Source organism: Anabrus simplex, chromosome 1, assembly GCF_040414725.1.
Source record: "Anabrus simplex isolate iqAnaSimp1 chromosome 1, ASM4041472v1, whole genome shotgun sequence".
NCBI classification, from domain to species: domain Eukaryota; kingdom Metazoa; phylum Arthropoda; class Insecta; order Orthoptera; family Tettigoniidae; genus Anabrus; species Anabrus simplex.
This window is the reverse complement of record NC_090265.1, coordinates 1,748,374,533-1,748,401,269: the sequence shown is the minus strand read 5'-3', so window position 1 is coordinate 1,748,401,269 and position 26,737 is coordinate 1,748,374,533. Positions and strand designations below refer to the sequence as shown.

Here is a 26,737-nt window from a genome sequence, read left to right as displayed (position 1 = left end):
CTTGTGGAATCGCTACAGTGAGACAGGCCAGTTCACAAGGAGGGTTGGACAAGGTCGTGGACGCATGACAACTCCACAGAATGACCGATATCTGACCATCCGTGCGTTGCGGCGTCGTTCAGCAACTGCCAGAGAACAGCAACAAGACCTCAGGAGAGTCACTGGAGTCACGGTGTCTGACCAGACAGTAAGGGACAGTTAAGAGAAGTGTCCTTACGACCCAGACGTCCAGTTTGAGTGCCCCGTTTAACGCAGCAACATCGCGCAGCTCGCCTTCTGTTTGCCCGTACTCACGTCAACTGGCAACTTCGCCAGTGGAGACCTGTGTTGTTCACAGACAAGTCCAGATTTCCCCTGACACAGCGTGATGGACGTCAACGTGTATGGAGACGCCGTGGTGAGCAGTACATGCCAAATGTTATCCAGGAAGGTGATCGATTCGGACAAGGTTCTGTGATGATGTGGGGTGGTATCAGTATTGATAGCCGTACGGATCTTGTCGTCGTCCGTCGTAATCCTTCCGCTGCGGGGTACATCGAGCAGATACTGCTATAGCATGTGTTGGTTGCTGCATACGGTGTTGGCCCTGAATTCATACTCATGCTTGACAATGCCAGGGCTCATGTAGCGCGGATCACCAGAGCTGTCTTGCGAGAACTGGAGATCCAAGAGATAGAATGGCCAGCAGTAAGTCCCGACCTTAATCCCATCGATCATGTGTGGAATAGGCTTGACAGAAGTGTTCGAGGGCGTCCTGTTCCACCACAGACTCTCCAAGACCTCGAACAGGCTCTCAATGAAGAATGGGACCTGATACCGCAACGTGACCTCCGTCGAGTTATACGCAGCATGCCACCGTGCTGTAGGTGCCAAGCTGTGATAAATGCTCGTGGAGGATATACACCATACCGAAGCTCTCCAACTGTGATAAAAATCCACCCTAGAGGACTGCTATCACTTTGTATTCGCCCCTATTTGGACATTTCCGTTTGTGTTCTGAAAATGAACGCGAATCCATCGATGTTCTTTTGTATACTTCAACGGTAAAGAATAAAGGTTTAGTTGGCAATATACCTGGGTGTGAGGTATTGTTTTGTGGAGCATGGGATACGTTCAAAAGCATATTCTCCTAATTGTTTTGAACTGTGTAGTTTTAAAATTGCGGCATTCTGCTCTACGCTACACAGAATATGTACTTAAAATGCCTCATATAGAAAGTAATACAAATGTATTTAAAAGCAATGTTGAGAAAGTTAGGAAGATTTATGGTACATATTTTTACAAGTTATTTTAAGTCGCGTCGACACAGACAAGTCCTATGGCGAAGATAGGATCGGAGAGCGTTAGGAATAGGAAGGAAATGAGTGTGGCCTGAATTATGGTACAGCCTGGTGTAAAAATGGAAAACCGTTATCAGCGCTGCTGCCATTAGGGTTCGAATCCACTCACTCCGGAATGCAAGCTCACAGCTACGTGACTCAAATCGCGAAGCCACTCGTTCGGTGCGAAGATTCATCATCACTTCTGAATGATTTAGGAAGTAGGCCTAGTCTTCAGCAAAACTTTACATTATGAAGAATGTTTCGAATAATATTATAGCCTCTTTGTACATACGGTACATACATACTCAGTTTCTGAATGGAAAATCGTAAATGTACATTCCTTGTAGAGTTATGAGTAAAATTACTGTCTAATTCTATCAAACTCTGATACTGTTTGTAGCAAAATACGTGTGTTAAGTTTGTGGTTATATCTTTTGTATTGTCGTCTGAAAAAGACTGCGCATTTTCATCAAATGACTTAGGCCCTATAATTTTATTTCAGTCAGTTCTACAAATGTTACACTACACAGAAGTTCACAGTTAAATGGAAATAAGATATACAATGGTTCAACCTTTTCAATACGAGTAGAATTAGAAATGTAATGTTACATTCGAAGTTGATTACAAGCGGTATCGGGTTATCATCAGCCGACCACTTAAAATATAAAGAACAATGCACAGGAAAACAATAGGTGTTGTATAAATCTTTCACCAGTTGCAGTTCATGAAGCGCTATAACATTTCCTGAAGTAGTTGATCAATCACATAAATGAAGCAAGGCGCAAGTTCTTGGAGAGCACTAAAACATACGTGCTGACCGGCACTGTGCTTCCAAATGTTTATGAAAACTCGATGAAAAATTAAATAGTTCAAGGATCAATCCTGCAAACGCTGCTGGGCGCGAAATCGTACAGTTCAGTTTTATATACTTAACGATGTAAATATATATATTAATGTTTATAGAATCTCGTATGATAGATTCTTGAAGTTTGGAGATGCAGAACAGTTGACATAAAAAACAATTGTGGAAAGAAAAAGGTTAAAAAGCGCAATATTAGAACAATTAAGAAACGCATTTACACAACGTGTAATGGATATAGTGCGCATTGGTATCATCTAAATATCACTATAAAATTTGTCACAAATGGAACATAATAATTACTTTTACACACATCAAGTGAAAAATCCCTGGCAAATTAAGAAATATATGTTTTTTGGAGAATATTAATACGTACTTTACTACTTTGCAAGTACATTTGGTGTTGTGCTCACAGTGACACACGTATGTCTTTTGTCTTACACTTTGAACAATTTCGTGTGTGATATCTGTGTTCACTGAAGTTCTTTGCTTTCGTTTCATTCTTCACTTGTCAATGACATCATTTCATGAATTGTATCGCGATATGCAATATTTAAAAGGCGACAAAATGATATGGCCAATGTACATAAGAAAAATTCAGTGGACTAGTGATTTATTTATTTATTCGAACAGAAATAAAAATATTTATTGGTCCAGGGATCATGCTATTTTTCTTTTGACCTCCATTTTGCTGTTAGTACTGGCCAAAGATAATTAGAATCTACAGACATAGCACTCCCATTCCACGGTGCTAGCCCTGGACCTGAATAAAGTAACAAAAGACGACACCAGCAGCGAATGGACAAATATTATGAGAATCCACAGACATAGCCCTCCCATTCCACGGTGCTAGCCCTGGACCTGAAGAAAGTAACAAAAGACGGCACCAGCAGCGTAGTACGACATAAACCAGTCCTGTCTACAAGCCTTAAGTATGTTTTCATATTTCTCAAATAACGACGGTATTTCTTAATTTGCCAGGGATTTGTGTAAATATGTGTAAAAGCAATTATTATGTTCCATTTGTGACAAATTTTATAGTGATATTTGGGTGATACCTTTGCGCATCATACCCACGTGTGATTTATTGAAGACAAGAGCTCAGGTAATTCTTGGAGGTGACGTAAAGTATAAATTTAAATTTTATAATGATCTGAGCCATAAGTGATATTATAATACACAGTTGAATGCGGAACTTGTATTGAAAAGGTTGAACCATTCCTATATATCTTATTTCAATTTTAATTGTGAACTCAGTTCAATAAGGAACATATGGAATTCTTATCTTTAAATAAACTACACAGACGTCCAAAAGTGAACTGAATTAAATTGAATGGGTGATCAGCTTAATCTATTGCCTTTGAATGATAACGTCGTTGCCTTGTCCGACTCGTTGGCTGAACGGTCAGCGTACTGGCCTTCGGTTCAGAGGGTCTCGGGTTCGATTCCCGGCCGGGTCGGGGATTTTAACTTTAATTGGTTAATTCCATTGGCACGAGGGCTAGGTGTATGTGTTGTCTTCAACATCATTTCATCCTCATCACGAGACCCAATCATATTTTCTTTGTTAATAACATTGACATATTGATGAAGATCTTAGTTTATTTTATTTTATGCACTTAAATTCACCTTAAAATAGTAATCAGGTATGGTGAAAACATGGTTTTAGTAATGAACCTTGAAAATTACACTCATGTTCATAAAAAACAGAACACCTTGAAAGACTAGATGTGGGAAGTTCATATTCACAGGACATGTTCATTAGTATGTTCTGCAGGAACTATTAGCATTTCAGTCACCTAGGTTCAGTATGTGTCATGTTGCCTAGCAGGCACTGGGTCCTCCATGGGCACTGATAACTTGTTCCATGCGTGATCGCATCGACGCGTATAAGGCGCGAGTGGCGTCCTGGGGTATAGCCATCCATGATACATTCACCTGGTTCCACAGTTCATGTTTGGTGATTGGCATTGAGTCACAGCGCCGCACCCGTCGTTTCACCATATCCCACATATTTTCGATTGGCGACAAGTCCGGTGATTAGGCGGGCCAGGGCAATAGTCTGACATGTTGTGACAAGAAGAAGCCAGGTGTTCGCACATTGTTCTGCTGAAATATGGCGTCTGAGGTGTCGTGAAGAAGGGGTATAGCTACCGGTCGCAGGATGTCATTTGTCATGCACGTAGGTCAAACTGGTCACATTGCTCTGGACATGCACGAACTGTGATGTGTGGTTGTACCCAATAGCACCCCACACCATAAAGCCTTGCGTTGGTGCTGTATGTCTTATGCGAATGCAGTCAATGTGATGCCTCTCCCCCTGTCTGCGGCGAACCAAAATGCGGCCATCATTTTCAAACCAACAGAACCTGGATTCGTCCGAAAACACTATCTGCTGCTATTCCTGTCCCACCCCCTGCGGGTGGGGGACGCACATGTAGCACACCCCCGGTATCCCCTGCCTGTCGTAAGAGGCGACTAAAAGGGGCGACCAAGGGCTGACTGAATTAGAACCATGCAACTAATTTTGAAACGTACCATCACGCGGGGAACACCATAGGTTGCCTGTACTTGCGAGTAGTACCACTAAATTCGGTACGAAATAGGTTTGTGATTAGTAGCAGTAAAAGCCTGGCCTGGTGGATTCCAGTACCCGTGCGTCGTACCCATGTGTGCAACACCGCGGGTCTGGGCGTAGCCTGTGAGTTGTACCACTATATGAGCAGCACCGTGGGTCTGCGTTGCCTGTGATTAGTACCCACTATGTGAGGAACACCACGGGAATACCGGCGCCCGTGTTTAGTACACTTAGGTGGGGAACCTTCTCGGTTTGCGTTGACTCTGAGTTGGGCCATTGTGTGAGACACACCATAGGTCTGCGTTACTTGTACGTATTGCAATACTTGTGAGTAGTACCATCTTTTGTGGAACACCGTGAGTCTTCGCTACTTCTGATTAATACCCCAACATGACACATACCATGGTTCTATTTTACTCGCGACATGTACCATTCTGTGGGGCCTTAGACGTGGATTTTGCACCCCCTTTAGACACCAAGCATCATTGTGCTTTATATGTGGTTCCTTGGTCGGTAGTAATGTTATTTTCGATTTGTATTGAGTCCGATCCACTGGTTTTTGTTTGTTTCTTTTGTGTTTTGTTGAATTCCTGTCCATCCATTCATTCTTCATGCCATATTTTATTTTTATTTTGGTCAGTGGATGCCTTTGCAATTTTTGTTCTTTCATTTCGTATCATTAGGGGCCGATGACCTTCGATGTTAGGCCCCTTAAAACAACAAGCATCATCATCATCATCATCATCTATTCCTGTCCCCAGTGATGTCGTTTCCATACTCCATTGCAGTCTAGAATGTTTATGCACATTAGTCAAAGGTAGGCGGAGACGTGGACGACGCGCCGGTAACCCAGACCGTAATAAAAGGCGACGGGGTGTCACTCCTCACAGTGTACGATGTGTCACACTGTTCCACTGTTGCGCCAGAGCGGAGGATGGCGCAAAACTTTCCTGCAATGCCATTCGGATGAGGTGTCGATCTTCTCGGGGGGGGTGTCTGGGTGATGTGACCAGACCCATCTCGTCGTGTTCTGCGGCCTTCTGTGAACCATTCTATACACATCCGGTGCACTGCCGACACACTTCGTCGCACACGAGAAGCAATTTCCCAGATGGATGCTTCACGTTCTCTTATGGCAATAATGCGCCCTCTTTCATACTTACTCATTTGACGGTACGGTTCTCGCATACGTCTGCGAGGTATCCTGCACGTCTGGTCAGGTCACATTGATCCATTACCTTCGGTTTATAGCGACAAGGAGAGCCAGTCGATGGTGGTGCGCTGTTGATATCGATGTGGACCTTGATCCTGAGGGCCAACATGGTTCAAATGCTAATCATTTCTTCAGAAATACTAATGCACATGTCCTGTGAATATGGACTTCCTATCTCTAGTCTTTAAGGTGTTCTGGTTTTTATGAACATAGTAGTTTCCAGATTTCGCTCTATGGTATCCAGTTATGGGTGACTTATTACATCTCTATCTGGTGTCATGTGAACTCAGGATGCATTCATAAAATTGAAAAGAACAGAGGCTGCATTAATTAATAAAGGAGGAGATGTTTTGGTCACATTGTAACAATCTTATGTAGAAATGGAGAGAATCATCATCTAACCATTAAAAAGGCGTATTTTTGTTAGAATATAGGACTTTGATAATATGCAGCTGGAATTGCCTATGCTCGAATATTCTGTTTTATGTTGTCAGTGCACTGACCACGTGCTTACAACAAGAGCTACATGAATTAAGTATATTGCATAAAATTCACATGACATTTCTTCTGAAAATTTCACAATTTTTTACATTGAATAGGGCTATAGGACATTTTAGTTCTTTCTTTCAGTGGAGGTGTAAATTCAGAGTGAAAAATCCGTTATCTGTCGTCTCAGATTTATGGGTAGTTAAAAATGTAGCATTTTGTGAAAATTTCAGAAAACCGAAACAAATATTGTCTCAGTTTCAGTAACTGTGGTACTGAAACATTGTTTGTGTACTTTGTTGCATAGTTAATGATATTTGGTGCAGATGGTTAGAATGCGTAGTAAATCTTTCAAATTTGGACTCGTGTAATATAATTAACTAGAAGGGCCCAGGCTCGAATTATTTTGTTTCGATGTCATTTATGGATGGTTACTGAGCTACAGTAAGTTGTGTCCCATCCAGTGTGAGCACCACAGTAGCATAGCTTGTGCCTGATCCGACCGCCATGTTCACCACGGTGGAGTTTGGAGACACAACGTTCTGTGTTCCCTCCCGGTACTTGGAGCTTTCACCGAAGGGCGTGGGTGCTCAGGGAATGGTTTGGTGAGTACCCATCCCTTCCTTTGGTCCCTTCCACTTTCATTCTTATTTCTGCTGGGAAATGCATGTGTAAGCTAACGGTAACTTTATCTAGTGAACCATGTCATAGATCACTGTATTGTTCCACCCGAAATGGGGAGGATTGCTGTACTTCATTGTAATTTTATTGATGGAGCTGTACTCTTAGTCATTAATCTTGTATTGCTGCGTTTATTTGAATGGAATCTTAATTGCATTTGGTGTTCGTTATGTAAGTTTCTTTGTATTTTTTACCTGCTGACCTTCATTTTTAAAAATTTATTTAATTGACCTTTGTTGTATCAACATTTGGTCCTCCTCCATGTACAAGGAACACTCACAGCACACATACAAAAATATAAATATTGTCAGCGCAAAGTACGTATAAGAAATGAAAACCAAATCATCCACATTCTTCAAGTACATACCACCACACCGAATCACTTTTCCGGGAGGAGAGGAGAAACAAACAAAACACTGGCAAAAATGCGAAGAGCACAAAGTCAAATTCTTATATCCACGGTTCTCATAAAGACCATCACAGCATTGAGAACTGAATTGTTTTCGCCTTGCAACACCAATGCTGCGGTGGTCGGGAATGGCCCTTTTAGATCAGATAGTTCAGCAAGAAAATGGCTTCGAGAAGCATCATAAAGGCCACACACAAACACAATGTGGTTGAGATCTCCATCCTCCGCATGCTGACATCGATAGCGCGGTGAATCCAAAAACCCTACGCGATGGAGATGTGAAGGGAATGATCCATGATTTAGCCTCATTCGGATGACTGAAACCGTTAGACCTCGTGGCCGATGGAACTTATAATACCATGGCTTAGGAGGGATGTCGGGTTGTACGAGAGCATAAGCTCTACCTTTGTGCAGTTGAGATGTTTCCCATTCTGTAGACCATTTGTGACGAATTTGCTGTCGAATAGTGTGAATGAGCTTCAAATTGAAATCATCTAGTCTTGCGTACTGTATGAGAGGGAACGGATCTCTGTCAGATGAGGGAGAGGTGAAGGAGTAACCATGGTCATTTAGAAACACCTTATTTTATTATGACCATATATAATGGTTACAGTGAAACCTCGATTCTCCGTTTTTCGAGGGACCATGAAAATAAAACGTACAATACGGGAAAACGGATAATCCGGGAATGAATGAAAACCATCAACAATTTGGCTAAACATCACAAAAATGAAATATGTATAATTATAATCTTACAAAACTCCTAAACCAAACCAAACTACAGCCCCAGTGGGACTTTGCCTGCCAAGCGACCGCTGCTCATCCCGAAGGACTCCAGATTACGAGGTGCGCATGGTCAGTGCGACGAATCCTCTCGGCCGATATTCCTGGCTCTGTAGATCGGGGTCGCCATCTCACCATTAGATAGCTCCACAATTAAAGGTAATCACGTAGGCTGAGTGGACCTGGAACCAGACTTATATCCAGGTAAAATTGTCTGACCTGGTCGCAATCGAACCCGGGCCTCTGGATGAGAGGCGGGCATGTTAGACCACGAAACCGCATTAATTACCCGTACGCGAGTTCAAAATCTCGATACTTTATATTCAGTTTTACAGGGGAATCTTCGTCAGTTTCCCGTGAAAACTTCTTTCAGTTCAGCGACTTTGATTAGGCTAGCCAAACTTCGAAAAATCTAATAACGCCAAGCCAAACGACAATCGACCACAAGTAGTTTTTAATTCTCTCATCTAATAAAATAAAGCACATTAGATACGAAAGCACCCAAAATGAATGTGAAATCCGTTCATTTCTTAATCTTTCATTGTAATTTGGTCTCCGGTATACTGTTCGTAGTCAGTTTCTGGAAATCTCGTACCGCGCAAATTAGGCCTACGTCGACTTTTAAAGGTTATGTTGAACTCGAAAACATGGTTTCGAATATAAGTATCGATTCTTAAAAGTTCTCGAATGCATTATATTCAATTCTGCGCGTCACAAATCCAATCAAATTGGAAAGATAAAAGAAATATCAAAACTTCAGAAATTACGGTTATTCGTGACCTTGAGGTCATCTGGAAAGCGCGCTCGCTGCACATGTCAGTGCGAGTTTGAAATTATACCAACCATTTAAAATGTAACGTGCGCAAATAAAACGACTGCGGTTTTTGGTATTTTAACACGAAAACGTAAAATTCCCAGTCTTACATTAGGACCTAAACAGTAATAGACAATTCCAAGACCTCCCATGGCTTTCTTTTTTTTTTTAAATTACATTTAGGTGCAACATGTGTTTTGGTCTCGCTAACATAATCATGTACGATAATATTAAAAATACCGTACTGAATTTGTGTTAAGAAGTAGTTTCGATTCCTGCCTGAAAGCCCAGTTACTCTGCAGTGCCCTGAGCAAAGTGCCAAAAACCTCTTCGGCAGTACGATCGAAAAAAGTAAAAATATAAACATCTAACCCTGGACGTAATATGGACGTTTTATAAGTGCGAACATTTGACGAAACTCGTTCCGTCTTCAAAGAGAGCTGTCGAAATGCGCCGTGTCTCCTTGCAATTGTTGTCGCCACTCAATGCTTTATGATTTTCCGAGATTCTCTAAACACCACCCGAATGCGATGCTAAGATGGTCCCTTATGCAAGTTCACCGCAGATCGCTTTTCCAGTACCGGTACAGTACTTGCTTTAATTATCGCAGTGACGGGGCGTTAACGCCAAGATCCATAAATATGCCATAGCCGTCCTTTTGTGAGATACAGTTTATTAAAAAACGATTGATCGAGGATTTAGCGTTGATGGGACTGGAATTTCTGAACGGTTGATCCGGGAAATCGTTTCTTCGAGGAACAGATAATGCGGGACTATTACAACGTGATTTAATTACGATGCTCGCGGGACCACGTAATTTGAACGCATATTCCGGGAAAACGTATTTTCCGGGAACGGATAATCGAGATTCCACTGTATTTAATTGGAACATAGTGTATACAGACTTGCTCTGTATATTTTAGGCAAAATATAATATGTCAGAACGACAGTATGTTGGGGATAGTTTGAGAGAGTGTACAGATAATCACCTCCACCTTCAGGTGCCTGTCGCAATGCTGAACAGCTGTCTCTATACTCTCTCCAATGAAAGGCACTGGTTGCTGATTGAACCACTATTCCACAGCATCAGAAACTGCACGATTGGTGATGAAACGCTTAATCGGCAGGGATTTCTGCAGCAGACCAAAGACGTGACCGTGGCTAAGGCTGCTGATTTAAGAGGCCCCAGCAAAAACTGTCCATTGTTGCCTTGACAGCGTTTGGATGCACGTTACTGTGAATCACAGTGGTGGTGGTGGTGATATTTGTTTTAAGAGGAAGTGCAATTAGGTAATTATCATCTCTGAACAAATAAAGTGGAAAATAAATTTTAAATAAAACAAAATTGTTTATTCAACGAAGGAATTTCTAAATAAATTACAAGATAAAATAAAAATTGTTTCAAGCCGAAAAGGTCACTAAGAACGTAAGTTACGTTCCCTGAGTAACAGAACTCCTAAACTTTAAGCAGACCCCCTGTTCAAAGAACCATTTTTACACAATAATTAAATCTGCTACATTGTCAGTTTTTAGTGGTTCGATGATAAGACCAGACCACAGAGCAAGCTTCAAATTGAGGATGCAGTTAGTTAATTCACAAAGGATTGCAAGGACCTGTACAGCTTTTACTTTGCAGCTCTTACCAACATTATATTATTTTAGAATGAGATTGTAAAACCACATACAGTAGTAGATTGTAACATTGAAGCCGGTCTACTAATTTATGTTCACATATTTGATTTAGGTATGATGAGATTTACAGGCTAGTTCAGTCCCAAAGAAAATATTTTAATTTAAAAGTAATGTCCCTAATACTGCTGGTTTTTGTAGTAAGATGATAAATGGGGTTATTCATTAACTACATTATGGAATTAGTTATTTTTATTGTAGCTATACAAGTATTTTACCGTGCATGTTGATCATTGGGCTAATTCAGAAGCTTTTAAATTATTTTACAAAGTAAATGAAGTAGGGAATCCACGTTAACTTGAAATTAATATGACACCATGAAATTGCTGTCATGTTTTCGAAATTTGAAACAAGTCATAATAGAATAGAAATGGGAAATTTTCACTATTCACTTCTTTACACTACTAAACAGTAATTTTTTTTTCTGTAATTTAACATAGCAGTATTGAGCTTCCTATGTGTTATGAAAATTATTTTCTTCTTTACCTGTCTCCTGTTTCCATTCCTCTTGCATCTCTTTGCTGAAACTGACTTCCTTGTCTGTCTTTTGCATTTAGTCTTTTAGTCTCTTGTCCTTTTTCTTTTTATTGTTTCCTTAAATACCTGCTTAGGTGTCCTGTCCTCTGGCATTCTCATTATGTGTCCATACCATCTTAGCTTTATTGCATCCATCCTGTTCTACATTTTCTAACACTCCTTTTTATCTCTTCATTTTGGTTCTGTCTTGTTTTATTTTCATGCACTGTAGCTCATGAACTTCACTTCATTTGCTTTCATTGTGTCCTTAAAAGTTCAGGGTCAAGATAGTTTTGGTGAATTTTGGTGATGAGTGGCAAATGTTATACCGTACTCTATATGAAAAATATACAAAAGAATAGTCTTTAGTTCATTATTTATGTATAGGCTAAGAATATGTGGTATAAATTGTCATGTAGAAGTACCTACATTTCTATTAATTTGTTTCATTGCTTGTTCCAGTGCTGCATATGACACTGTGACCCAACAAAATGTTGCTATCAAGAAACTCAGCCGTCCCTTCCAGAATGTTACTCACGCTAAGCGCGCCTACCGAGAGTTTAAGCTCATGAAGCTTGTCAATCATAAAAATGTAAGCTATATTTAATTTAATTTTTAACATACAGTCTATAACAAATAAGATTTCTTGTAAAGAACTGAAGACCTTAGTGCTACAATCGATTCTAGTATAAGTGCTGAATGCCTCTTTAAAAAAATTACTTGATGGTGTGTGGGTAGATGTATGTTATATTAACATCATACACTATCTTCCATCATCTTAATTGGATTTTCTGTAGTACTTATCCATGAAATTTAAGTTTTAAATACAGGGCAGATATAAAAAACACCAGCAGTATTCATACATTTTTTTACCTTCAGATGAAAGATCTTATCCAAATGCTTGTTAGTGCTATATTCATGATCACAGGTTTTTTTGAATGACATTAATAGTTTTACTTTATCCCTCGTGCCGACAGCTTAAGGTCTTCTTTCGGGTTATTAGGCTATGGTAACATGTACTGATGTTGTGTACACACACAATATTGTAGTTTCTTAAGATACGTTTTTCCAGTTTCTTCATTGTTTCTTCTTATAGTATAAAGCATTTTTTCTTGACAAGAGCTACTGCACAGTAGCTGAAATGTCAACACAGCGTAATATCTTTGAAGACTGCTAAAACTTGTCAGGAAGGAAATTCACTCTGAACATTTTTTTCAGTATATTGTGTCATACTTTTTTTTCATATGATAAATTTGTAGTTTTCTATCATTTTAAGATTGATTACCACCCATGTATAATAAATAAACAGATAAATAATTTTGAATGTACTCACCAGGTCAATAGCAAGATCCTTGAGCTTGAATTTCAGTGATGTCCAGGCAGAAATCACTTTTAACTAAACTGCAGATGTGGATCTGTTAATCGTGATCATATTTTATTCTTGAGGTATTCCATTTCATTTCTCACACAGATAGGTCATCCCGAATGTAGCTGAACATTTGAGAGACAAACTGCACAATATCTGGAAGCTTTTAGTATCTTTTGCTCCTCAAAAGGCTACGAATTGGTCTTTCTCAAAAAAAAAGAAAAGGTAGCACATGGAGATCTGTAAATACAGGTTTTCCATGAGCAGACATATTATCTTCATTAAGGGTATTGGTTTTTAAAAAAAATTTGATTTATTTTTCATGGAAAATTATTATATGGAGTTAGTTCTTTATTTTGATGTATGTTTCATTGAGTTTGGATGATTGCAGGTATTTATAAATTTAAAAAGATATCTTACTGCACAAGCCATTTCTCCAGATTTCGTGAACCCTTGTTCATTTTAGACAAGATATCTGGGGAACTATTTGCTCTAGAAGGCAGTAATTTATGTTGATTTACAATAAAATCCTGCTGCATAAGTTGGCTACATTGATTGCTATGATATCTCTTCCTGTCTGGTGTTTATATGGTAGGAAACATCGTAGCACCCACGTCTTGTAAGTGGCATTACACTTTCAAGTGCAATTTCTGAGGAACTACATTTGTTTCACGATTTTTTCCCATTCTTTTTTTTTAAGGTAGAGTTCCGAACTTTTACCTCTCATTAACAGCATTATTGTTTTTATATGGATCTACAATGGTAGAGATACCACACATAGTTTGATAATAAATATTTGTTAAAAATATAAGTACTTGATTTAAAAAATCCATATCCTGATATCTAATAAAGGTAGAACCAAGAAAGTAGACCAGTAAATGTATTAGTTATTTATATATATCCTATCAAAATTTCGTTTTATTACCTTGGAAAGTTCCAAAGAAACTGGGATGTAAATCTGTTAAATTTAACATTATCAAGATAGGCCTTTGATACTCCCCTTAACCAATATAGTTGGTCCGTTATTCCAACCAACCAAACCCTATGGCGCAACAGCCCCGTACGACCTTGGCCTACCAAGCGACCGCTGCACAGCCCGAAGGCCTACAGATTACGAGGTGCCGTATGGTCAGCACGACGAATCCTCTCTGCCGTTATTCTTGGCTTTCTAGACCGGGGCTGCTATCTCACCATCAGATAGCTCCTCAATTGTAATCACCTAGGCTGAGTGGACCTCGAACCAGCCCTCAGATACAGGTAAAAATCCCTGACCTGGCCAGGAATCGAACCCGGGGTCTCCGGGTAAGAGGCAGGCACACTACCCGCACACCGCGGGGCCAGCTGGTCCGTTATTGGACATTATCAATTTTCCAGCTAACTCATTCCTGGTTGCCGGTGTTTCGTCCCAGTGTGTTAAGTTGCGCTCATCAGTTGGTAAATAGCACACCTACCAAGACGCATGGCTAGTGCATACCGTGGAGGCCACTGCATAGGCTACTGGGAGCCACCAGCAGTGCCAATGCACTATGAGAGACTTTGTCTCATTATAAAAAATTGATGCTTGCCTAGCCACCAGATGATATAGATGTTGATTCCCATAGGGAACCTGAAATATTTGTCCTTAATTAGTAAATTTATAATAGCATTATAGTTGGTCCGTTATTGGACATTATAAATTTTCCAGCTAACTCATTCCAGGAAGTCGAAAAATGTAAGAAACGTGATTTTGGTGCATATGGTCGTGAAGTTTTGTCAGCCTACACCAAAAATGAGTACCAGGTTGATTTCCTGGGGGTACTGGTGGCCGGGTATAGTGCTAACCACTCTACCGCATCAAGTGCCGACGTTACGGATAGTGGATACCTTCCACTCCTCCAAGGGCCTCCGTGGCCTGTATGGAGATGACTTTGCTTTTGCTTGACTTCACTAAGATAAGTTTTAACTTTCAAATATTAATAGGTATAAACACAATTTAAACATAAATGTTTCTACATTTCTAAACTATTTTCATCAATTTATAATAACTAATTAGGGAGATGATACAATCTGATGATCTTGTTTCATGAACGAAACAAGTCATTCTTACTTTAATAACATTTTTTACAGGTACATTATAGTGCTGTAGTTGTTTATATTTATTGTTCGACAGACTGTAGAACTTTGTTACAGTAACTGAATTGACACTGGAAAGTATAGCTTCCTATTTTTTTTTTTTTTTTTACAAAAAAAAGTAAGAAGAATAACGTTAACATATAAAGAATGTTCTTATGAAACAAATTAGTTGCCGTATATTGTTGCCTAGAGACATGCTTAATTTTAAATGAGCAACAAATATACGACTCAATAGAAACGCTTCATTTTCATTGCACAGCGAATGTGAGAAAAATTAACTCAATATGACATTTTCTTTCAGTTTTGAATTGCTCGTAAAATTATTTTATGTACTGCATGCGCAAAGAACTTTAGTGGACTTATCCTTCATTCAGACTATGCGCAGGTGGACGAGGAAACACTGGATTTGTCCGCTAAGGCTTTGCTTTGAGTTCAGATAGTTCCTGGATGGAACTGTTTAATTCTTATTTGTATTTGTACAGATAATTGGATTGCTAAATGCATTCACACCGCAAAAATCCCTGGAGGAATTCCAGGATGTGTACCTGGTGATGGAGCTGATGGATGCTAACCTATGCCAGGTGATTCAAATGGACCTGGACCATGAACGTATGTCGTATCTTCTCTATCAGATGCTGTGTGGCATCAAGCACCTGCACTCTGCTGGCATCATTCACAGGGTAAGTTCACTAGACCTATACCTCATAGACTTTGTGATCTTGTGCAATTAGTCCATTTCATAAGATGGGATTCGGATTTTGAATAGATATTTCTGTAATGTTGGATGCTTCTGGTTTGTCTCTATAACATTTTTTTAAAATATAAAGGTATTCTAATTCGTTGCAGACATTGTAAAGTCCTTCGTATAGATCTCAGCTGTGAATTTAGAGGAGGGATGGGGAATATTCTAGCTTGAGACTCCTGAGACTGATGTTGCAAAGCTTGAGATGACCATGCTATAATACTATTTACTCTTGATAGCTTTTGGAGACTCTTAGCTGGATACCTTATACATGACAAAAGTTTGAGAGGAATTGCACGTCATATACTCGGAAGGATGCTATCTTAGACACTAGAGTATGGTGCCCTTGTGTGCTTGTAATTATATTGTAGTAATTCTAACAGTACACATCAGCAAACAAAGAAATATTACAATTCTTACAATTTACGTAATCTATTCTGCCATATACCCTGCTTCGTTGATTATTAATAAGCAAGCTCATTTCAGAAAATATCTGCTCACATAGGACTGATCACTGATGTAGTCAGTGCAGTAAAATATTTTTGAACCAGAACTGTCAAGCTGAATATCTGCTTTTCATCGCAACTTGGTAGCCACAATGTTAATTGTGGATGGAAGATATCTCACCACCGGATAATCTTGTACCTCCATGACTGCATTAATGTTCTATGAACAAAATCATGTTGTACTGCAGCTATCACAGCCTGATTTATCTGTAAATATTTAAAACTGCATTACCCTTGCTGCTTCTATAGTTTCTAGGAACTGTGTTCCACTCGTGTGGTGGACTGCACATGAACAAGTTTAAAGGACATATTGGACTCAACTGCTTTATTACAATGTAACACGAGAAGGATTATTCCGAGTCACCAACAATATGCACTTATATCGTAACCTCTCGTCAACATGATAATGTACTTACTACAATCAGAGTTTATGTTACGAATCTGTTTTGTTACTCTACTTTATTTCAGGATGAGCCAATAAATGTACGCACACATGAAATGAAATGGCATATGGCTTTTAGTGCCGGGAGTGTCCGAGGACATGAGCGGCCTGCATGTCGTGATGAGGATGAAATGATGATGAAGACAACACATACACCCAGCCCTTGTGCCAGGGAAGTTAACCAATGATGGTTCAAATTCCCGACCCTGCCAGGAATTGAACCCAGGACCCCTGTGACCAAAGGCCAGCATGCTAACACCATTTAGACACACATTTTCTCTCTCTCTCTCTCTCTCTCTCTCTCTCTCTCAAGTCCAATCACCCCACACAGCAGCTTGTGCAGAATGCTAGGTTCAAACACAGTGCTACTGGCCATATGCCTCACAATAACTGTCCCTTGGTTCAGGTCCAGGGACAGTCCAGTAATTCACACACTCTAACACAGTGAACAAATAAACAGGGCAGTAATAACAAAATGACTATTAGCGCTGTTCGAATTACATTAACGATAGTTGCTCCGGTCACCGACTCTATGACAATTTACAAACACACAGTACTCTAAGGCACTGCACAGTCTTCTGTTCCGTACGTCCTCTTCAGTCCGGCTACTTGCTGGACACTCCGACACGACGACTGCAACTCCTCGTTCAAACCTTGGTGTGACACTAGCAACAGCCCACACCTCTGTCGCCCTCTGCCCAGCCACCGAATCCCAACGCACTGAGTCTCACACTGACTCCAGCACTTAGTCCAATGGTGACACCACCACGGAGTCCAACTTTGGCAGACTGTCCGCAGCTAGGCCCCCTTTTTATAGCTAGGGTGATCTGAACCAGAATATTTGTGATGTGGCTGGATGCGGAACATTCTCGATGCATCTCCCAGAAACTTGCAGGTAAGCCAGCCGACGAGAAGAATAAACGGAAAGGCCAACCCCACCCCACCGTGGTCGTCCGACTCACTAGGCCCTTCCAGGAAGTACTGAAAGAGGCTACCACAGGGCTGGCACGTATCAATATTATGTTTAATAGCAGCACTGTGGAAATGAGGGTCTTCCCAGAACTCTTCATTCCTTTGCCAAGAAATATTAAAGCATGCGCTCTGGAACGGTTCTGAGATGTGTCAAGAATGTCAGTTTTGGTTTTCTATCTCTAATTCAAAGGTAGGCAATGGGCGTAAATCACTGTTGTCATCTCTACCCCTTAAATTTTTTCTACAGGATGTTAACCATGATTTGTAGACTTGTGGTATGGAAGAAGCTAACAAACTCATTTGTTCAGTTTTAATGCAAGACTTGGTAGCCAAATGATTTGTACGTGACAGTTCATCAATTTAGCATGTTACTCATAGATTAAATTACTTTTCAATACGGGGTTGCAGCTTTGTACTTCTAAAATTCAGTGCTTGGTTGACTTGATCCTTCTCCAACTCCAAAGACCATTATTTGAGAACCAAGAGAACATCCTCTGATGTTTGCATTGGTGCCACACATACAGCATAAAATATATTTGAAAAGCATAAAGCAAATAATTGGATTCTAAATTCTTCTATCTCGTCTCATTCCATCCTCGGTAATGCTTGCTATTCGTTTTTGTCCTCTTTTCTAAATGCAAGTGTACCTTTTTAAATCAGTTGTGTACAGTGGATGCCCGTTTTACTGGCGTGATCAAGACTTGCGTTTCATTGGGTAATGAAATGAAGGTTTGTTTCACCATGTTTCAAACAGTAGTTTGAGACTTATAAAGTTTGCTTAGTTGCAGTAATCTACAGTATTACAAGTATTACACAAAATGTATCCATTGGCATGTAAGATATTTTGAGTTTTATGTAGTTTTAGTAATGAAGTGTACTTGTTTAGTTTATATGGAGAATATGTGTATATCTGTATGACAAAGGCTATTACATTTATTCTTTAACGCCAAATAAATTATTCTATGATTCAGCCCATCTGATGGCCATGATCATTAAGGCATTGAAGTCTAAACGGTCTGACACAGTGGTTAGCCGATTTGAGTCCCGTTGATCGAAACAAATTTCACCATTGGAATGTTAGCCGGCAGGGTAGGAGAGGTGGTGGTATACAATTTCTAATCACCAGACTGCGTGCCAAAAGCCTGGATTAAATTTCAATCCTATCTGCAGTGCTCATATGGAGTGAGGGCATATGACGCTGTTGATGGTGCTTCGTCCGTCGGATGGGGACGTTTAGCCTTGGTGCTGTTCGATAGGAGGATTCTATGTGCTGGCACCAGATTTCACCCTCTCCCTTCCTGCTATCATAGATCACGCCATTCATTTCATCTCATTAACTCCTCTGATGAGGTTGACTTCAGGAAGGGCATCCAGTCATTAAAAACTCACCACGCCAGATTCATCTCACCTCGTACCCTATCCCATAGAGAAACGGGACAATGATTCAGGAATTCTTTAAACATGAAAAAATAATATGAGTGCAATACATACCAACGTGATTGTCTGCCATGTTACAAAACAATGCTTCAAAGATTTTTGATTGCGCTGCCAATCATTTACCGTGCTTTTCCCAACTCCTAATGCCTTACAAATTAACTGCATCACATTTTAGTACTTAATTCTACATCCCCCTTTCTGTCGTAAGAGGAGGCGACTAAAAGTGGGACCAGGGCCTCTCAACTTGGGAGTGTGGATTGGCGACCATGGTTCCCCCAGCTGAGTCTGGTGTTGCTTCCATTTACTTGTGTCAGGTTCCTCACTCTTAAGTTTCCTGTCTGACCTCTGTTGGTCAACTCTTGTTCTTTTCCGAAAAGATTTGCGCTATTCATGGTCCTTCCCTTTCTTTCGCCCATGCTGGTATTCTTAGAAGTATCGGTCCTTTTCCTTAGTGTTAGTAGAGGTTGGTTACAAAGTTGTTCTTCCTCTTAAAACAACAATCACCACCAGCAGCTAATTTTATGCAGCAAGGACGGGACCTGGCAACCCTCTCAACCATTTGATTTGTACAGTTTTCAGTAGAGGTTTGTGATAGGGGCCAATGACTGTCGATGTTAGGCCCCTTAAAACAACAAGCATCATCATCATCAGAGGTTTGTGAAATATGAAAATGCTTTTGTGTAAATGTTACTTTTTATCTGTTAAGTTAAAATGAATTTTTCTCTATTCACCCATTCCTATGCCAGCACATAAGAACAGGATCAAACAAGATCAGATCAACTACATTGCAACTTATAATATTAATTCTCTACTTAAAGCAGGAAATCTAAAGAACTTGACGGACGAATTAGATAAACAGAAAATTTTAGTAGCAGGACTCCAGGAGATGAGAAATACTACAGAAGAACCATTCGAATCTCAAGGCTACAGAATTTACAACGGGAAACCTGGACTAAGGGTTATGAAACAGTGTCCCCAATTTCGAGCTGGGTTTATAGTCAATGTGAAAATAATAGATTCGATAATCGATTTTCAAGCCATCTCACCTAGAACTGCAACTTTGAGTTTAAAAGCATCCAACAAAATTTATATCATCATTAATGCCCATGCCCCTACTAATGAAAAGAATTTTCTAACAAAGACTAGGAAAGAAGTGGAAAAGTTTTGGGATCTCCTTGACCAAACTGTAAACCAAATAAATATTAACAACGTTAAGATCCTATTAGGGGACTTCAATGCCCAACTCGGAAGAGAAAAGAAATACCGAGATATCATTGGGAAATGGGCTCCACATAAACATACAAATAAGAATGGTCAAAGACTTGAACTCTGCAGAGAACACAAACTAATCTCCAAGTCCACCTACTTCAAAAGGAGCCCAACAAACTTAAAACTTGGAAACATCCTGACTGGAGAAAAGGGAAATGGCAGCTGGATCACGTATTTATGGACAAAACCTTCCACAAAGAAATCTACAATGTTAAATTATTAAGAGGAGTAGATATAGGTTCAGATCATTACATAGTCAAAATGAAAATTAAGTTCACACCACTAAAAAAGAAACCAAAACGTAATAAACGAAAGAGGAACTTTGATCCACACCAATTAATTAGGAATGATAAATATAGAGAAGTCACACAAAACATAAAACTGACAGATAACTTACAAGAACTGGTTCCAATTCTCAGGCATCATCATCATCATCATCATCATTTCCCTTTATCCAGCTGTAGCCGGGTAGGGGCAAATATGGTTCCTCTCCACTTTCTTCGGTCTTTCCACCACTCCTCCTCCAACACTGTGTCCCAGTCCAGGTTTCTTTCTATAATGCTGCGTTGGATGGTATCCTTCCATCTCAATCATGGTCGTCCATGGCCTCTCCTTCCTTGGATTTGCATTTCCATCACCTTTTTTGGCATTCTTTCGTCGCTCATTCGCTTTATGTGCCCAAACCATCTTAGTCGGCTCTTCTCTATTCTATCATTCATTTTTTCCACTCCAATTTCTTCCCAGATTTTCTCATTCCTTATTTTGTCTCTTCTACTCTTCTGTATCATACTCCTCAAGAATTTCATTTTGGCTGCCTGTATTCGACTCTCATCCTTCTTTGTCATTGTCCAAGTTTCTGCTCCGTAAGTTGTTATGGGTACGTAATACATCTTGTACATAGTATCCTTTGCTTCCATTGGCACATCTTTGTCCCATAACATATTTCTTACAATATGATAGAAACAACTTCCAGCTTGAATCCTTTTACTAATCTCAGCATCCAGTCAAGCATTCTCCATTAATTCACTCCCCAGGTATTTAAACGTTTCTACTACTTCCAGGGGCTTGTCTGCAAGTCTAATCTGACCTTTCCCTTCTTTCTCCCCTCTGGTCATAACAAGAGTTTTACTCTTTTCTACACTTATTTTCAATCCACATTCTTCAATCTTCCCATTCACCACATTCAACTGTTCTTGAACCTTCCTGTCGTCTTCTCCCCAAATCACAATATCATCTGCAAATAACATCATGTTCATTTCTCTTCCTCCATATGCTGCTTTTGCTGTTCTCATGATGTCATCAATTACTATTGTAAACAGGATTGGTGATAGAACACTTCCCTGTCTCAGCCCACTAGTTATTTTGAACCAACTTGTCCTGCCAACTTGTGTCTGCACGCAACTACAACATTCCTTATACAATGCCATGATCATTTTTATTAATCCCTGTCCAATTCCTTTTTGCACCAGACTGTCCCAAACTTTCGTCCTAGGGACACTGTCATATGCCTTTTCAATATCAATGAATGTCATCACCATATCATTACCGTACTCCCAATGCTTTTCCATTAGTTGTCTCATAATGAAAATGGGTTCTATTGTTGACCTTCCACTTCTGAAACCAAACTGATTTTCCTGTATCTGCTTCTCAATCCTCAACCTTATTCTACTTTCCAGTATCCTTTCCATTATCTTAGCAACATGGGATATTAGAGTAATTCCCCTGTAGTTCTTCAAAACTTTCTTATCACCTTTCTTGAAAATTGGGATGATTATTCCTTTTTGCCAATCCTCAGGGACCTCCTTATTCTCCCAGACATTCCTGAGAACCCGATTTGTCACTGCAGGCCTACAGCTCCAGCTGCTTTTATCATCTCCACTGAAATTTCATCTATTCCAGCAGTTTTTCCATTCTTCATCTTTCTTACTGCCATTTCAATTTCCTTAATTGTAATTTCTTTATCTATTTCTTCGTCAACTAATTGCCTTTCCTGGTCGTCCATTGAATGACTGTCATCTGATCTTATGTTCAGCAGCTTCTGAAAATACTCTCTCCATCTATTTCTTATTTCTTCTGGCTTTGTTAAAATTATGCCACCTTCATCCTTCACAAATCTGGTGTTTACTTGATGTCTCTTTTTGTTTCTTAAGATACCATACAGTAATTTCTTGCTGCCCTGCGTATCATCTCTCAATGTCTGTGTGAATAAGGCCCAGCTTTTCCTCTTTTCTTCCTCCACTACTTTCTTGGCCAAATTCTTTGCCTCCACATATTTTCTTCTTCAGTCTTAGATGTTTTCCATGCTTTCCATGCCATTTTCTTTTCCTTCACTTTAATCTTTACCCTATCATTCCACCAGTGTGTTTCTTTGTCTTTCATATTTCCTGATGTTCTACCACACACCTTTTCTGCACATCCAACCAGTGCTTCCTTAAATCTTTTCCATTCCTCTTCAACATTCCCCACCTCTGTCCTGGGTACCAAGGGTATTATTTCCCTTTGAAATTCTTCTTGTATGCTTTTCTCCTTCAACTTCTATACTTTAATTCTTTTCTCTCTTCTTAATTGGGGTTTTTCAATCTTTCCAACTTTCAATTTTCCTATCACAACTCTATGATCTCCACCAAAGGCTTCTTCAGGCATGGCTGTTACATCTACAAGGTTCTTCCAGTGTTCTTTCTCTATGATTATATAATCAATCATGGTCTTTGTTCGTCTGTCTCCCCAGCCATACCTTGTAATCTTCTGACTGTTCTTCTTCCTAAACCAGGTGTTTCCAACAATCATTTGATTCCTCATGCAAAAATCCACCAACAACTCGCCTTCTGGATTTACATTTCCATATCCAAAGGGCCCTACAACATCTTCCTTTCCTTGTCTTTCCATTCCAACTTGTGCATTTAGATCTCCCATCAATAGTACTTCCTTATCTTCTATCTGTCTCTCCACTTCCTCCAAGAAGTCCTCTAGATGTTCATCTATGCAACCAGTTTGTGGGGCATACAACTGAAATAGATCTTTCACGCCATTTTCAAACTGGAGTCATCATCATCATCATCCTATCACTGACGTACTTTGTATATTCCAGATATTCTTGGATTTCTCTTCTAAGGCAACAAGCTGAAAATTTAGCCCCATTGAACACACGTAAAAGACATGCCTGGTGGACCTCAGAATGTGACAAAATTCATGAAGAAAGACATCAGACATGCTTAAAATTTCAAACACACAAAACAGAAGAAAGTGCAACCAACCTCAAAAATATCAGGAAAAAGTTCACACAAATTATCAGGCAAACCAAGAGACAATCACAGAAAGATCTAATCAACTCAATAGAAGCAAACTACCACAAAACCAATTTCAGAGACTTTTACAAAATGTTTGGAAGACAAGTACAAAAATTTGCCCCTCCCACATTAATGCTGAAAAGTGAGGATGGAAAAATGACACATAATGACAAGGAAAATGCCAAAATCATGGCAAAAGCATTCATTAAACTTTTGAATTGTGAAGAACCCCAGACACGCCCATCAAAACCCCGCCTGAACTCATAAACCCCCAACAATCCAAGAGGTGGAAACAGCACTCAAAGAGTTGAAAAATTACAAGGAATGCGGAGAAGACCAAGTTTTCGCAGAAATGTGGAAATATGCCAGTGATACAGTTCGAACATCCTTACACATGGCCCTAACAAAAATCTATATAACAGAAAAGTTCCCCGAACATTGGACCACAGCCATAATCCACCCACTCCACAAAAAAAGAGATAAAACCAATCCAGATAATTACAGAGGTATCTCTCTCTTAGACTGCACATACAAGATTTTCTCCAGAATCCTATACAGGAAGATCAGAGAGCAACTAGAGGAAGAATTAGGTGAATACCAAGGAGGCTTCAGACCTTGGAGAAGCTATGCAGAACAAATCATCACTTTAAAATTAGCCATAGCATATTACAAGAAGCAAAACAAACCTCTTGCAATAACCTTTGTGGACTTTAAAAAAGCTTACGACTGTATCCATAGACCTTCAATGTTGAAAATTTTAAGAAACTTTGGGCTCCATCCAAAATTAATCATATTGATTGAACTCACCTTAACTAACACTAAATCAAAAGTCAAGTTCAGAGGGGAATTCTCTGAGCCATTCATCATAAAAACTGGCTTAAGACAAGGAGATTGCTTGTCACCACTCCTGTTCAACTGTGCCTTGTAATCGGGAGATAGTGGGTTCGAGCCCCAATGTCGGCAGCCCTGAAGATGGTCTTCCGTGGTTTCCCATTTTCACACCAGGCAAATGCCGGGGCTGTACCTTAATTAAGGCCACGGCTGCTTCCTTCCACTTCCTAGGCCTTTTCTATCCCATCGTCGCCATAAGACATATCTGTGTCACAGTGCGACGAAAAAAAAAAAACTGTGCCTAGGAATATATAATAGGGAATAGTACAAGAGTAACCCAAAGAACATCCGAATTGGAAGACCCAAAGACAACATAAGTTTAAATTGCCTAGGTTTTGCCGATGACCTTGCTCTCTTGTCCAACAATATTCAGGAAACCAGACAAGAAGTTATATCACTACAGGAAATAGCACAGGAAATTGGTCTTGGAATATCTTTTGAAAAGACAGTAATCATGTTTACTGACCCACCACTCGTAAACAAAATTGCCATAGGAAACCAAGAAATCAAAATTGTAGATAAATTTAAATATCTGGGAGAAATCATAACATATAACCTCAATGAAAAGCCAGCATGGCATAACAGAATAAATAAACTGACCAGAGCACAATATGTCACCAAGAATACCTACAACAAAAAGGGCCTGTCAGTAGCAACAAAATTAAAACATTACAAAACAGTCACTCAACCATAAATAACATACGCAAGGAAAATCATCTTCAAAACAACTACCACTCCACAAATAGACAAAGTACTAAAGATAGAGAGAAGAATCATTAGAAAGTGCATCGACAAATCTTACCAGAAAGATGGACACTGGAGAGTAGCTTCTAATGAAACAGTCTACAAGGAAATAGAACCAGTAATGAGCACAATCAGGAAGAAACACATTTCATTTTTTGGACATCTAATCAGGACACCAGAGAACAGGATCATCAGGAGAATAATAGAAAAATTATGGAATAGTAAGTGCAACATTAAGTGGATTACAGAAATCAAGGAAGATATGGATGAACTACAAATTACATTGGAAGACCTAAGAAACAAAACTGACAAAATCAAGAAACTCACAGACAAACAAACCAGACTGCAAATCAGAATCAACAGACAGACAATAGGAAGGATGATTTCCGATGAAAAAAGAAGGATAAGATCAGAGAGAATGAAGAAGTACTGGGCTGACAGGAAACTGAAAAATTCTTTGTATAAAGTTGGCTAGAGTGGTCCAATGAAGGCCATAAATGTAATACAGTACATTGGAATTATATATATTTTCTTTCCATTGATAAATTTTAATCCATTCAGATACCATTTAATTGAACTTATTTATTCCTTGGTGTACCATTTATTTTCATTACTTTACATGATATTATCACCGACACTGAAAAAGCTTGCTTTACAGCAACCTAATGAGAGAAAATATCGAAACTACTGTCAGAAATATTTTGTAAAGTCTTTGTGTGTATGGTAGATCATAAAACAGTCATCTACCTGCAGCGCCACCTTGCACCGGTGGCATTCAAATGAAGATTCCTTCCTCAGACCCCGTGTCACACAGACTTTGCATCTCCGTGATGGGATAACCTTCTTCGTTGTTGGGGGTATTTTGGTTGGAAAGTGTCCCCAGTGCCTCCTCTGAAGTCTCAGTGTGTATCCACAGGGCTCGTGCATTCTCGTTTTGGATAGTTAGGCAAGGTCACACCTTGCCAACAGCTATTCAGCCAAATTGATCTGGAAGCTGGTAAACCCTACTCGCTTCTTGTCAGGGTTGAGGTGGCGATGAATTCAGAAATGTCATGTCTAACTTGTAGAAGTATATTTTTTGTACCCTTTTACATACTTCCTCATCAAGGGGAATTGATGCGAGTCTCTGGTCATGGTTATCAACACCACCCATTCCACAACTGTAGTCAACAACAAGATTGGGTCTGAACTTCTTCTTGCCATCATACTTTACCACTTCGAGGTAATGTGGCCATCGTTTCATCCATAGATACAGGAAACCAGCGTTCCTTTTCATTTGACATTACCCTATTTATATCCTTCATAGCTGATACAAGGCATTTACTTGCATAAGCATTTGTCTCTTTGGTTAGACGTTCCCACAGGTCTTCTAATAGAAATTCGTTCACTACTTGCAGTTTGTTCGAGCATTGTCCTAGGTGCCTTTGAACAACACTTTATTTCACCAGTTGCGATGCATGAAAGATACTCTGGAGTATTACTTACGTGCTCCCAGTTCCATTCCCTATCATGTAAAATATGATTAGAAGCCGTTGGATTGGGTATAACTCGGCAACAAATCGAAGACAGAAAAGAAAGACAGAAAAGAGAAGAGGATTTTGAAGAACAAAAGCATAAGT

The 26,737-nt window shown here is 39.6% G+C and overlaps 1 protein-coding gene across 5 annotated transcripts in view; it reads left to right on the top strand.

The window, feature by feature from the left end:
* The window catches only part of bsk (mitogen-activated protein kinase dJNK), a 662,508-nt gene that overhangs the window by 598,166 nt on the left and 37,605 nt on the right, over positions 1–26,737 (top strand). For all 5 annotated transcript variants that reach the window (XM_067138509.2, XM_067138506.2, XM_067138507.2 and 2 more), the window contains 2 exons: positions 11,813–11,942; positions 15,311–15,508. In XM_067138509.2, the coding sequence (XP_066994610.1) occupies positions 11,813–11,942; positions 15,311–15,508 (328 nt within the window). The remainder of the gene's footprint in view (positions 1–11,812; positions 11,943–15,310; positions 15,509–26,737) is intronic.